Source organism: Colias eurytheme, chromosome 1, assembly GCF_061535395.1.
Source record: "Colias eurytheme isolate Ceu_HAF_F1 chromosome 1, ilColEury1 Martin Lab GWU primary, whole genome shotgun sequence".
Taxonomy (NCBI): Eukaryota; Metazoa; Arthropoda; class Insecta; order Lepidoptera; family Pieridae; genus Colias; species Colias eurytheme.
Genome location: NC_142980.1, coordinates 6,758,802 through 6,774,421, shown reverse-complemented (window position 1 = coordinate 6,774,421; position 15,620 = coordinate 6,758,802). Strand labels below are relative to the sequence as shown.

The following is a 15,620-nucleotide window of genomic DNA, read 5'->3' as shown; positions in this document are numbered from 1 at the left end:
ATTTCTTGGTAATGACTGTTGAAATGTAACCTGTTATATATGTACTGTTAGTTACAATTCTCCTCCGAAATGGCTGCATCGATTCTCATGAAATTCTGTGTGCATAATAGGTAGGGTAGGTAGGTAGGTCGGGTAGGTCTAAAAATCGCACATTTCATACTCCTAAGTGGTAAGAGAAAGGTATGACATCGTTTGCCAGGACAGCTAGTATTTTAGTAAAGTTAATTATCCTAGATAAGCCTCGGTCTATTAATCTAAAGAAATAAAAGACTGATGAATTTAAAAAAAACGATTTGTTCGTAATAAATAGTTCGTAGCATCATAATTAAAATTGATCTATCCATTGTTTTATTCATAAGTATCAAAATCGTATTTTAATTTCAATAGTATTTGTTCTAAGATTCACACTCAAAAAATGTTTGAAAAGGCTGGAAGCGTTACTTGAAAAATTGGAAATATTAATATTTCACAGTATTTGAAGGTATTTAGTTAATATACAGCATGATTATCTTTGTTTTGATTTGCTACTGGCTACAAAGTAAATAATTATCTGTCCATTTAGATGTATGTATTTTAATGTTTACTAAGTTCCGATCCATTTATGAAAATACTACCTTAGTTTATGACAATATTATTTTAAGCTATAATTATAATCATGAACTAAATGATCATGAATGTAAATAAGATAAATGACACAAAGAGAAATTTTACTTCTTACATATTTCACCGGTTTAACTTTCTAATATGTTTTGTTTGGGTTATTTAACACTAAAATTGAATTATTTTTTAAAGTGACAAATAGTATATCTGGAACATTACCAACAAGCTGTAATACCGATTTTAAACGTTGTAAACAAATCAGAAATACCTAGAAATGAAAAATAGTTATTCATTTTTGATCTATACATCTTTTGTATAATTTTTAACTGTATTTATTATATTACATTACATAAGTATAAGATATTATTACATATTTCATAAGACAAGCTACAAAGAAAAATATGAATAGATTTTTATAGATTAAAAATAAAAAATCAATCAAATAGTGTCAAAATTTAAGTTAATGAACTGTTATAATAGTTTTATAGGCTGAGATACTGAAATAATAATAATATTTTCTGGAGAAGAATAATTAAAATAAACTGCATATTATATTGGACTAGAAGTACCTGCATTGCTTTTCTTCAAAATTTAAGTACATTTATACTAATTCATAAAAATAATAAAAAATGACGTTACCCATTCCCAAATATATGTCTTCCCAAATTCAAAAACATGTTTTATTACACTGAATAAATTCAAAGTTTTGTATTGTGATTTTTTAATTACATTTTACTAGACTTTGTTGTAGTAGTTATGAAATAAACCACCAGGTAATATTTATAATCCTCAGATGTATATGGACAATAATGAAAAACAAATTGTTTAATAAATAATTAGTTAAATCTTAACACTACAATATTGCTATACACATGTAAACATACATTTATTCTCACAGGGAAAAAGTGGTACACGGAAAAGGAAGAACAAAACAGGATTTAGTTTATTTTACTGAAATTAAACAACATTATGTATATCAATAATGATTTTATTTTGATAACATTCGATACTTAATAAAATAATAAAATTAAACAGTAAACCATTATTAAGATATTTATAACAATAAGGTAAATTCAAAATTAGTGTTACCACTTTATTCCCTGAACAAAATATTAATTCATAAAAACATAATTTTATTGCTTATCTATCAATATTTACGATAAAACCACAACTCTAAGAAGGGTGATATTTTTTCAGTCTACTTTATACATCTTCACAATTCTCTTATAATATAATCGACTCCTAACTACACACATAATAATATAATAAATTCACATTACATGCTTGTCAACAATTATAATACAGTCAGTAGTCAGAAAGGGTTAAAAATTATTTGAAGAAATTTGAAAATACATTAAAGTAGAGAACACGAAATAGGTTATAAAGAAAAATTAATAATCATTTAAAAAGATTTCTTCAGACAAGCAATGTAATATGACTGAATTAACCGGTCCCATATTTTTAGGTATAATAATTTAGTCTATCTACTTTTGATTTATTATATTTTTATTCAGAATTTTCTTGCATAAGAGGTTGCATATCTTCGCGCCTTTTCTCTCTATTCGTTATACCGTCGAGAACGCCAATTTCCGATAAACTATAAAAGAGAATAGAAAATTATTTATTATTTTATTTTTATAAATAATAATATATTTAATTGCTGAATTTTTTGACGAAAATTCTCGTGTCACATTGTTAGTAAACTCAAACTCAAATAAACTCAAACTCAAATTCAAACATTTATTTATCAATTTAGACTTCTTTTAGAAGCACTTTTGAAACGTCATTACATATTTTTAACATTTAGGTACCACCGATTCGGAAAGCATTATCTACGGAGAAGAACCGGCAAGAAACTCCATAGTTGCTCTTTTTATACATATACCTAGGATATGTATCTAGGAAACCTATTAGTTATTACCTGGAAATTTTTAGTATATTGGAATAATGTAATATTTAGTACTAGCTGTGCCCCGTGGTTTTACCCGCATTGCTCCGCTCCTGCTGGTCTTAACATGATGATTATATATATAGCCTTCCTCGATATATGGGTTATCTAACACCGAAACAATTTTTCAAATCGGACCAGTAGTTCCTGAGATTAGCGTGTTCAAACAAACAAACTCTTAAGCTTTATAATATTAGTATAGATTTTGCGTTTTTGTATACAATTTATTTGAATAGATATTCATGTAAATAGCTTCATACTCACACTTTAGGTTCGACATCATCATAGGTGGGTGTAAAGTAGGGGTTGGCGGCCGCGGGACGGAACTTGTATCCCGTCATCACGAAGAACACGAACGTCGCCATTTCACGGAACATCTCGTCGATCCACGAGTATTGGAACGGGACTGTGTTCTGTAAACAAATATTATATATTATTAGGATTACAAGATTTTTATTAACTTGCAATGTATGCATCTTTAACGGAAAGAACTGAAATCCATACTAATATTATAAATGCGAAAGTAACTCTGTCTGTCTGTCTGTTACTCAATCACGCCTAAACTACTGAACCAATTTGCATGAAATTTGGTATGGAGATATTTTGATACCCGAGAAAGGACATAGGCTACCTTTTAGGAAATATGATATAGGAAATATGTACCACGGGCGAAGCCGGGGCGGACCTCTAGTATCATATATTATTAACTAGTGGTCCGCCCCGGCTTCGCCCGTGGTTTTTAGTATCCTATGTCCTTCTCCTGGCTCTAAACTACCTCCCTGCCAATTTTCAGCTAAATCGGTTCAGCCGTTCTTGAGTTATAAATGGAGTAATTAACACGACTTTCTATTATATAATATATAGACCAGCTTTTCGCCCGCGTACCCAAAAGAAAGCCTGCATAGTTCCCAAGTTCGTGGGATTTTCGGGATTTAAACTATCCTATGTATTATTACAATTTACCCTCTATGTGTAAGCCAAATTTCATAAAAATCGGTTCAGCAGTTTTTGCGTGAAGGAGTAACATAAAAAATTCACATACAAACTTTCGCATTTATAATATTAGTAGGATTACAAGATTTTTATTATAGGTAAACCAGAATCTGATGGCAATCAGGGAAATCAAAATTTTGAGTGTGCAACCCTAGGGAAAATGGACTGAACGATCTTGATACTGCGTATTTTTTATTTTGTCCTCAATATCATTAGTTATATTACACAAGTGGATAATACTATATTTAATAATGAGATATCCACGTAATATTATGTAGGTACATATTACATGTTTAATATACGTATATTACTTTTCTAAAGGTATTTTGAATACATAATATTATGTATTTACACATACCTATATTTGAATATATAATATCATTATGGCATGTGAAAATATGGATGTAATGATAATGCAGATCAAAACTTAGTTACTTTATTTAACGATTGTTTATAATTTTTTATAAAATAAAACAATAATAAAATAGAATCATGTTTATTTTCGTTAGTATTAACACATTATAAAATTGATTTGTACACCTTGGACTTGACAAATAGCCAAATTGGAAACTCCTGTTATAAGTTTTCATAAAATTATATTTTAATCAACAAACAATATTATATACCTATTTATAACAATTTTAATTTAAAGTCTCAAAACGGGTAAGTCCAACTTAGCAATAAAATCTTTCACGCGCATAAAAATTGAAAATTGTGATGTGTTTGACCCTTCTTCATCGAATATTTTTCTATACACATTGTAAACAACACCTCTTGCTTGTGATCGCAACGGTTTTATCGACATTTTAAAGATTTTGAAGACAAAATCCTAAAAATTAATCATCAACACAAATAATTTGACAACCAATTTGATAGTTGTCAAATAAAGTTGCCACATGAAAATCTTTTATTTTTTAAATATAAATATGCCATCAGATTCTGGTAGACCTATAACTTGCAACGTATGCATCTTTAACGGAAAGAGCTGAAATTTTGTATAAATGTTCAGTTTGGATGACAATGCATAAGTGACATCATTCTAAATCCAACATGGCGGCATATCCAATCAATCCAATGGCAATTTATTAATATTTTTCTCATTAACTTTTTTTGTCTATGCCTTCCTAAAACGAACAAAAATAACGTTGACAAAAATCAAATTATTCATTGATCTTACCTCAAGAATAGTAACGATGATTCTAGTGAAGTATATATAGCACAGTATCATCACATAGAAATGTCTGAACAACTTCAGTTTCCGTAAACTAACCGCAGCCTTGCCGTCCGTCGTCGACGAATCCTCCAAGTGATGTATTGACCTGAAATATAAATAAAATTTATATTTACTAGCGTTCCTCATGCGGTTTCACCCGAGTTCATTAAAACTTAAAAAGCCCTCACAACGGGCTGCACAGTTGGCCAAACAAATTGCTCGTCGATGTTCGCCGCCATTACGGCAATTAACATCTACATTTACGGCCGATGGACATTTAGGCCCTTTAAACTATCGTGATTGACTCTACTGGTCCAATGCCCATTGTGAAGAGGGCCCATAAGAAATTATACAGTAAAACCTTTTTCGAGAGCCAAGCTATCCATCGGTGAACACAAAATGAAAATCGAATCAGTTGTTTTTGAGTTAATCGCGAACAAACAAACTGACGCGGATAAATGTGAATTTTATTGCTTTAATTAAACAGCATAATATTTTTGTTAAGTAGTGGAATAGAGTACACTTAAAATTTAAGAATGAGTAATTTTCAGACTACTTATTTGTATATATGTTACGGCTAAAGGTAGGTGAGAACATAAACTTAAGATTAGCCGGCTAAACTTAGGTTTATTTTCGACGAGGTGTTAATGTTAGTTTGTTCTATCTTTAGCCGGCTAAACTTAAGTGTAACCGCAGGCCCGTGGCTAAAAATGTCGGGGTGGGTAGATTTGGTTACTATAATACATGTAAGGAACAGGGCGAGTGTTTTCTGGCACTTCGCCGGCTGCTGCCGCAGCACGCTCGCTGCGCTCGCTCGGCTCGTGCGGGTCTTAAGAGTTCTAACCTAACCTAACCTAGCCACCAGCTTTCTGCCCTGAGTCGGGGTGGGTAGATTTGGTTACTATAATACATGTAAGGAACAGGGCGAGTGTTTTCTGGCACTGTGCGGGCCCCTCAAGCCCTCCACCGGCCCGGCGCTAACCAAATCTACCCACCCCGACATTTTTAGCCACGGGCCTGCGGTTACACTTAAGTTTAGCCGGCTAAAGATAGAACAAACTAACATTAACACCTCGTCGAAAATAAACCTAAGTTTAGCCGGCTAATCTTAAGTTTATGTTCTCACCTACCTTTAGCCGTGACATATACATATTATTAGAGATAGATCATATTTTGTACTGCAAATTTTGAAGAGCATTGCTATCATATTTTGCTTATCTATTGATTCTATATCACAAGAAACCCAAACACAATAAAAAGAAAACAACTATTTTACTTCGCAAGATTTTTCATCCATACTAATACTAATAATATTATAAATGCGAAAGTAACTCTGTCTGTCTGTCTGTTACTCAATCACGCCTAAACTACTGAACCAATTTGCATGAAATTTGGTATGGAGATATTTTAATACCCGACAAAGGACATAGGCTACCTTTTATTGCGAAATATGTACCACGGGCGAAGACGAGGCGGACCTCTAGTAAACTATAAGTTCACTTTATACTCCTTCTACTTCATAATTCGCAAGAACGGTATAAGATATCTTATGCAGACAGAAGCTTATAAAAATATCACTTCTATTTCCTTTATGCCTTCCGTTTATGAAAGTAACAAAACGATGTATGGCGTCTTTTAATCGACAATCGATATATTTACGCTTCTACAAAGTGCTAAATAAACAGTTTAAAATAGAAACACTACCCACGTTTTTATTTTACAAACACGATTAGTAGAATAACACATAAATTGAAATATAACAGTAATCATGTTTACAATACGCCCATCATTACTTACAGATACTTAACGAACTTTACAGTAATTTGAGAGTTCACTTTTTTTTAATGATTTACCACAACTTGGCAAAGTAGTTAAAACTCCCATTCACTATACATACCACACAACAGGAAACATAATGGCCCCGCAGCAAAGCACGTCCACGAACATTAACAAAATCCTCCAAGCGTTGTGTTCAACCGCGCCCTCTTCGCTCTCGGCTATTATAATTTCCGCGACGTTTGCTACAACCTAGATAAAAGGATATTTTTAAATAAACAAGGAATTTGTTTGGGTTAAATTGAGAAAGTGAAAATAATAGAGATATGAAGAAAAGAGTATTTTAAACCTATTTCTTATAAGAAAATTTTTAACCGTATATAGTATATCCATACTAATATTATAAATGCGAAAGTAACTCTGTCTGTCTGTCTGTTACTCAATCACGCCTTAACTACTGAACCAATTTGCATGAAATTTGGTATAGAGATATTTTGATACTCGAGAAAGGACATAGGATAGGTTTTATCCCGGAAATCCTACGGGAACGGATTTTTCTTTGAAAACGCGGGCGAAGCCGCGGGCGGAAAGCTAGTACACTATAATATTAATGATGTTATTTCATAAAATCAAAATTCTCACAAAAATCAACAAAATAACCGCACTTACTTGCAATGGAATGACAATCATGAATATTTTCTTATCCCGATCAGCCAGTATATGCTTTATGAAGTTCCACCCGGTGCCCACGAGTACGATGGTTACGAATAATACTGCTCCTTTTAACCTATAAAATGATTAAATATTATTACTTAGGTACATTGTTTTTAATGATTTGTAATAAGAAAACATAAAAATATATGAAATAATTGTTGGGCATTTATCTCGCTCAAACTCTACTGTAAGTTAAGAGAAAGTACATAATGTAGTAACGGAATATATTTTTCACTTGTATATGTACGAGTAGGTACATAGTATATGGAGCAAATGCTCTATTGTTTACCATGCAGCTGTTATTATAATAAATAAATTGTTGTTAAAATAACTAGTACAGAGAATTATTGCCTAGGAAATATTCAATAATGAACAAAAATAAACTAAAAACATAAACAAAGTCGCAGGCAACCGTTGGTGTAAAAATAATTGTTTATAAAAATTCTATTGAAGCAAGCAATTAATTTCATATGCACAGAGTAAATACTAAATACAGTTAACTACCTATGCGTGTCTAACCTACATTACCAACAATGCATTTAAAAAATTAAAACTACCCAAGCACCTAATAGCCCCCACACCGTAACTATCAATTATCGAATATATCACAATGTCAAAGGAATACTTACAAATGGGTTATATAGAATAATATCGCCCAAGCTGTGACGTGTTCGCCTCGTGTTTGTATGAAATGATAATTAATTCCATGGAAAGCGAGCGACATGGCCTTCAAGTACACAAGAACGCACATTATAATGTGAATTCGAAAGACTTTATGTCGACTGGTTTTGAGAATAAACGTCCAGAAACCAGCGCTGAGGAAGAATATGAGGGACATCATGCTGTATAGAGCTGGCAGTGGCATTTCACCCGCTGACAAGAAGTTGCCATCGTTACTTTCATATATCTCTATCTGAAATGTATTATTAATATTAACAATGTGTATTAAGTACAAACATTATTATTGGTACTTCTATGTGTAATAAAATAATTATAAAAATACCATGTGTATAATTACCAAAGCATTAATAGTAGGAGCTGGGTCTGTACTCTCATGGGGACAATTATGGAAATACAGATTGTACAAGCCCTCTTCTTTATCCGACGCCACATACATCGCAAACTGAAATTAAAATAATATATAAACTATGACAGCCTCCTCTGCATAGAAGAAAAATGTATGGTTACATATTATTGAAAAAAAATATGACCTTTATAATATGCAATTAATAAACAATAAAATTCCCATACAATGCCAGAAAAACGTTAGTACTAATATTAGTTTTAGGTAAAGAAAACTTACGCTAGTATTATAATAATCAAATCCATCCCGCGTTTCTTTTGTAATTGGAAGAACTGCATATGAACATTGCGGTCCTAGGTTGTCCACAATATTATCATTCTCTATTGGAAAAAAATAAGAAACAATTTAATTTACATGGAGATGTTCACAATTTTTAGATATTTTACCATTTAAGATATTTTATTAAAAAATTTATTTACCAGAGACAGATCGCCTGCGTCGATTCAAAAAGATGTACTGCGATTGTCTTTTTATCCTATCAATTGGTATCATTGATTTGTTTTGGTAAAGGTGTAGAGCTGTCACCTCTCCTTCACATGTAATGTTTAACCTGAAATAAAATTACGAGTGAATAGGGTTCTTCTAGGCAGATATGCTCCTATATAAAACACATCACTGCTTAAAAGCAGGCAGGATAGTGGTTAAATGTCTGTCTATTAAGTACAATGTATAAAAAATCTCCAATGCCATAATTTTTCAATAAAATGCATGCACTTTCTATGTAGTAAATGGCATCTACAGTGGTGGACGTTTAATTAGAAACAGGTAACACGATGAAGTAGTCATCAAGTTTATTTAACATTTGTGTATTAAAGTATTAGAGATTAAGCATTATTTCATATGTAATAGAACACACGTTTATCTAGTTTTATAATAAATTGCTAAATTTTAATCAAACGTTAGCTTAAATTAATAAAATCAAACAACTTTAGGTGAAGTCTGATTTCCGCGTATTTTCAGTCTGGACAACAAATTAGAAACAGCATGTTTCGAGTGTTCTAAAGTCAAAACCTATTAAAATGCCGTCAATATTTTTTTCATCTATAAATATTTGCACCGTTTTTTAAACATTCTATCTAAAAGTTTCTGAAAATTAATTTACTTTGCAGCAAAAATGGGTAAAAGTAAGATTCGTGACCCATCAACAAGAAAAATAATTTTAAGTTTACATTTTGACAAAAACTGGAGTTACAGGAAAATTGCAAATCATTTAGAGTGTTCGATAAAAAGATATTCAATGCTATAGTTTATTTCAAAGAGCATGGTACTTCTGATTAAGTGCCTAGAAAAGCTTGACCATGAAAAACTACTGCTCGCGAGGATAGGTAAATTATTATTTTCGAAAAGATAGATCCATTTAAAGGTTCCAATTCTATTAGGAAATATGTTTTTGCAAACGTGTGAAAATCTCTTACAATCTGAGCCACGACGTTGTAAAGCCGTTGTTGTCTATAAAGATTATAACAATCTAAAAACAACCCCATACTATAATGTTTCCTCCGCCTTGCTTAACTGTTTTTAATTTATTATCTAAGGTATGGTTAACTGGACGACGCGCGTATCTTTTGCCATCAGAATTGATTAAATTAATTTGTTTCGTCCCAAAATAAAACTTTTTCACTGGCGGACTGTTCTCAAACAATATTTCTTAGTAAATGCAAATCGTCGTTCCCTGCCTAATAAGAAGCTGTACTTTCCTGGCGTCTCTCACAAACAATTTTGCCTCGACTTACCACCCGAAAACCGATCTCATCGACACATGGCGTGGTTCATCTTCGGAAAAAACTAATTTTATAATAGAATTTGAGCTTTTAAATGGATCCATTTTTGCCAAAAGAATCATTTGCCTATCCTCGCGAGCAGTGATTTTTCATGGTCCAGCTTTTCTAGACACTTGATCAGAACTACCATGCTTATTGAAATAGACTGTAACATTGAATATCTTTTTATCGAACACTCTAAATGATTTGCAATTTTCCTGTAACTCCAGCTTTTGTCAAATTGTAAACTTAAAATTATTTTTCTGTTTATGGGTCACGAATCTTACTTTTACCCATTTTTGCTGCAAAGTAAATTAATTTTCAGAAACTTTTAGATAGAATGTTTAAAAAACGGTGCAAATATTTATAGATGAAAAAAATATTGACGGCATTTTAATAGGTTTTGACTTTAGAACACTCGAAACATGCTGTTTCTAATTTGTTGTCCAGACTGAAAATACGCGGAAATCAGACTTCACCTAAAGTTGTTTGATTTTATTAATTTAAGCTAACGTTTGATTAAAATTTAGCAATTTATTATAAAACTAGATAAACGGGTGTTCTATTACATATGAAATAATGCTTAATCTCTAATACTTTAATACACAAATGTTAAATAAACTTGATGATTACTTCATCGTGTTACCTGTTTCTAATTAAACGTCCACCACTGTATATATTTTCCATGAATATTTTGTCATTAAAACATTGAGTTTCTAGGTAACATTATTTTAAGGCATTAACATTATTTTTTAGGCAAGGTAATATCACGGAATAGACTATTGAATGATGATAACTAGGATTTGTCACTAGTAATCAATTTATAGTGATGTCTTCATGCATCAATCCACAGTTTAACTTAAATATTAAAAGGACAAATATTGCCCATGTATATAATACTAGCTTTCCGCCCGCGGCTTCGCCCGCGTTTTCAGAGAAAAACCCGTTCCCGTAGGATTTCCGGGATAAAACCTATCCTATGTCCTTTCTCGGGTATCAAAATATATCTATACCAAATTTCATGCAAATTGGTTCAGTAGTTCAGACGTGATTGAGTAACAGACAGACAGACAGACAGAGTTACTTTCGCATTTATAATATTAGTATGGATGTATGTCAAACCTCAATCAAATAAATTTAGTAGTTTATGTAAAATTAAGTAAACACACATTGTTACATAAAAAATTCGCATTTTCAAAATTAATGAGATAACTATAGAAATTAGCATGATGAAGAAAATAATAAAGTACAAATAATTGTAAATAAATAAAAGTATGCAATTTCAACAGCAAACAAAACATGAAAAAAATTGCCATAGCATGAACATGCGCCATGAACTATGTACTTATTTGAAAATAAGCATGCATGCATTGCATGTGGAAAACAAGCCAATTTTATCATTTTGTATAAGCTAAGAATTCTCTTCTTAATATCAAATCAGGTTATATTGAATTTGAGACTGTTGAAAGCTATTATAAGTAACCAGTTCTACTAATGAAGTGTTCATTTTAAAGAATTGTTAGAAGTCAAATGTATAGTATGCTTGCATTGCTTATCTATGTTGCATTGACTAAAATACACATTCGCTTTGAGCATAAATAATTATTAAAATTAAACTAAAAAACTCATTATGATCTCAAAACACAAATGTGTTTTATCAATTATCACATAATTGGAAGAAAACAAAGCATAATATCTTCAAATACTAGATGGAACACATTATTAAACAACTAGATTTCCGCCCGCGGCTTCGCCCGCGGATTCAGGTACCTACAAACCAAATTTCATTGTAATTGGTTCTGTAGTTTTTACATGAAAGAATAACAAACATCCATCCACCCTAAGAAACTTTCGCGAAGATAATTAATAATATTAATGATAATATATTGAAAAACTGTTCATATTCGTCATATTAATAAAAAGAAAATAATGATAGAAACTGTACAAAAGTACAAGCCACATTTGAATTCTGATTGAATCATATTATATCCTCAATACTATTTATATAATGCATTAGCAGATAAGGGAAATAACATTGCTGTGCAGACGCTATATTATAGAAAATTTGCTCTGCAATAAAATATATATACTTAGTAATGAATGAATAATACATATCTGTGTAAATAAAAATTATCACCAACAGTTTTTTTAAGTTCAAAAATTTTAAAACGGCACGACCAAATTTTAACATTTTTGTGAGGCAAGGATCTATGGAGGGAAAAAAAAAAGAAAAAAAAGGGAAAATAGTGCAAAACAATGTCTGCGGACGCTTGTAATGAAATAAAATACCTTTCACATACCTCAGATTCTGGAAATCCATCTTCAAAAATACAATAGCTGGGTGATGGGGAGATAATAACGTACTGCTCTTTTCAACACCTTTAAGAATGCAGGTATCTGAATGCACCTCCAAGTATGGATTGATTGCATCATTCACAGTTCTGTCCAATGTAAATCCATACTGTTAAACAAAACATGTGCATAAACATTTTAATAAATATTAACAAGTTCTTAACCCATTGAGCCCCGAACGGCCCGATCGGTCCACGACACAATAGATTTTCTATTGTGTCTGTGATTCCGGGGCCTGAGTTATTAAATGTATGAAAGTTCATGTGAAGTAAAATATTTTAATAAATATTTACAAGTAATATGTATATGAAATGTATGTAAGTTCGTTTACCTCTCCTAACACAGGCCCTGATGGCAATTTAAAGTTGATGACATGCACATCCAGTATGCCTCCTTGGAAAAATCCAAATGTAGTAAGATCCACATAGTGCCGCTCATCATCCTTGAATGAGAAATAGATTATTTGAAAACATGAAATAATGAATTTCCATTCCATAATATGACATATATTACATACACAACATTATGACTTGTAATCAAAGTGCAATTAAAGTGTTTTTTTATTGTGTTATTTTCACAATTTATCACAATAAAAACTTATGCTTTTATGGTACAGTAAATATTTACTCTTGCTATAAACTAACCAAACTACATTGTTTATCTTTATTTTCCTGTGGAACATCATTTGATAAGAAAAACAAGACTTGAGACTTGTCACTTTTGCATTTTGTAACATAATATTTGGTTTAAACAAGGATATAGATTTTACAAGCTTCATGAAAAGTATTTTGCATGATCAATTCTCAAGCACAATGAATTAGTTTTTAGATACAGATTTATATTAAGGTTTAAGTCTGACTCTGTAACATTTAAATAAGATTAATGTCACAAAAACAAAACAACTTGGTGCTAATAAAACAACACTTTTGTTTACTTTGTTCAAAAAGCCTGAAAACAATGAGAAGATTTAACATCAAACTTTATACAGATTAATTTAAATGTTGCTAAGAAGTCTATTTAGCTAGAGTTTGTTATATGGCAAAACATATTAAACATCACACAAACATAGAGAGAAATAAATCAGGAACTGAAGTTATTGATATTTGCATGGAATTTAGTATATTTGGTGTAGTTACAGAAAGTATTTAGGTATTGTTTTCCTAATTTTTTGAGAGGTACATTGGTACAATAATATTAGTTTTTCTGTGTGCGTCTCTAAATAAATGTTATGACTTGAAACAAAGAGTTTAATTACGTTTATATAGAGCTACCCGCGTTTTATCAGATGAGATATACCTAGATAATAAATATATAAAATACTTGCCACTAGGGGAAGTTTATGAATTCTGGATGTTACTGTAGCTGCAAAAATAGCTATTAGAATAAAAGCCTTCTCTAGAACAGAAATCATGTTTCATGTCTAGCTTGCGACTTAATATTATAAACACAAATTCTTCCCTTATAACTCCTTCGAATATGATAAAATCACGACAAATAAAACTTGGCACAACGTATTACTTTAATGGAAAACTATATAAACACATCATCATTAAAATTTCAATGTTTTTTTAACCCAGCCGTTCATCATTCGCCACCAATGATCGAGTTCGAGTTTGCAATTTACCATCTACGTCAATTGCAAGTGTCAAAGATGACACGTACTTGAGGTATAGAATATACAGATAGTAATTCGTACAATCCAATCACATGAGTAATTATTATTGGTAATAGCTGTGGTAATAGCCAATTACCAGGTACCAGGTTTCCACAACCGTTCTGTGCTTAAAAGCCACGTAAACCGTATCCTATAAAACTAAAAATCCTGCTAATATTATAAATGCGTAAGTTCGTATGTTTGTTTGTTACTTGTTCAGACAAAAACTTCGGAACCATTGAGTTACCATGTATTACGTACGTAGAGAGGGCATCTCTATTAAACTATTTCTAACACGAGTTAGAGTCAATCGCCTCAAGCCATTTTTTTTTTGTTACATTGATTGATTTAATTGATAATTTTATTCATATTTAAAAAAAAAAAAAGTGAACAACAACTTTTGATGTGAAACATCTATAGGCTCACTTGTAAACCGAATTGTTGACGTGGCGACGCTTGCCATGGCGACGGGTCGCCACGCTATACACATCTATAGGCTCACTTGTAAACCGAACGATGTTTCACATCTGCTAGGCGTCCCATGACGGCTCACATTTTTTTTTTTCTAAATAAACAATATAGATAGATAGGCAGAATATCTACAAAGTGTCTACTCACTAGCCGGCCGGCGCCACCCCGCTTGTTACACAGATTTTGTTCGTGGTGTTCTCTCTATAGTAATACCTCAATGTTCGGAACCGATTTTCATTAAATTCGACTCGACATAATATTATATCTTAATATATCGCACCCTGTTGACTGTGCTTCAATGTACATAGATACTACTAGAATTATTATTATGATGAATATAAATACGTTGTAATCCTACGCCACTTTGGTAAATTTATTTGTTAATTTATTATGTCACTACCACAATAATAATTATTCTGATGAACAAAATTGAATAATATGACCCTTCTTCTTTCGCAGTCGGGTAAAAATACATTTCCTTAAAATTTTTGAATGGAAAGACCACAGGGAAAAACATATTTTCATGATTGGCAGGTAGTAGTGTCATGTAATCACTACTTAATGCATAAAAAACAAGTCGCTTTCCGCCGCCGCGGCCGTTGTCCTATATACGCTTTAGATCTATAATAATGTGCAAAAGCGTTAGAGGATGTTTTTTTAGAAAGAGTGATATAAGAAGAAGGATTTAGTTAGGTCATCGAGCTATTGTTGTAATAGTATCTCAATGGTTTAGGTTTAATATTATTAGGTTTTAAACGAAGCGGAAGGCCGCGGGTGGATAACTACACTCGAGTGCAAAAAAATCGCACACCACGTACATTTTCAGTTTAACTTCAATTATTTTAATGTTCCAAACATATCCTATTAATATTTGTGAAAGTTTGTATGGATGTATGGATGTTTGTTACTCTTTCACGTAAAAACTACTGAACCGATTACAATGAAATTTAGCACACATATATAGAGGGTAACTTGGATAAACACATAGGATAGGTTTTATCCCGGAAATCCCACGGGAACGGGAACTATGCGGGTTTATCTTTGAAAATGCGGGC

The 15,620-nt window shown here is 31.7% G+C and overlaps 2 protein-coding genes across 2 annotated transcripts in view; one reads left to right on the top strand and one right to left on the bottom strand.

The window, feature by feature from the left end:
* The window catches only part of DIP2 (disco-interacting protein 2), a 304,666-nt gene that overhangs the window by 282,423 nt on the left and 6,623 nt on the right, over window positions 1–15,620 (top strand). The window lies entirely within an intron of this gene.
* LOC149911054 (protein GPR107) lies at window positions 134–14,056 on the bottom strand. Its single transcript, XM_090102391.1, has 12 exons — window positions 13,765–14,056; window positions 12,772–12,882; window positions 12,389–12,549; window positions 8,748–8,878; window positions 8,548–8,648; window positions 8,263–8,367; window positions 7,874–8,157; window positions 7,200–7,317; window positions 6,652–6,782; window positions 4,719–4,860; window positions 2,813–2,961; window positions 134–2,197 (listed from the first exon to the last, which is right to left on the bottom strand). The coding sequence occupies exons 1-12, from the start codon at window positions 13,849–13,851 to the stop codon at window positions 2,107–2,109; spliced, it is 1,611 nt and encodes a 536-aa protein (XP_089958517.1). The 5' UTR covers window positions 13,852–14,056; the 3' UTR covers window positions 134–2,106.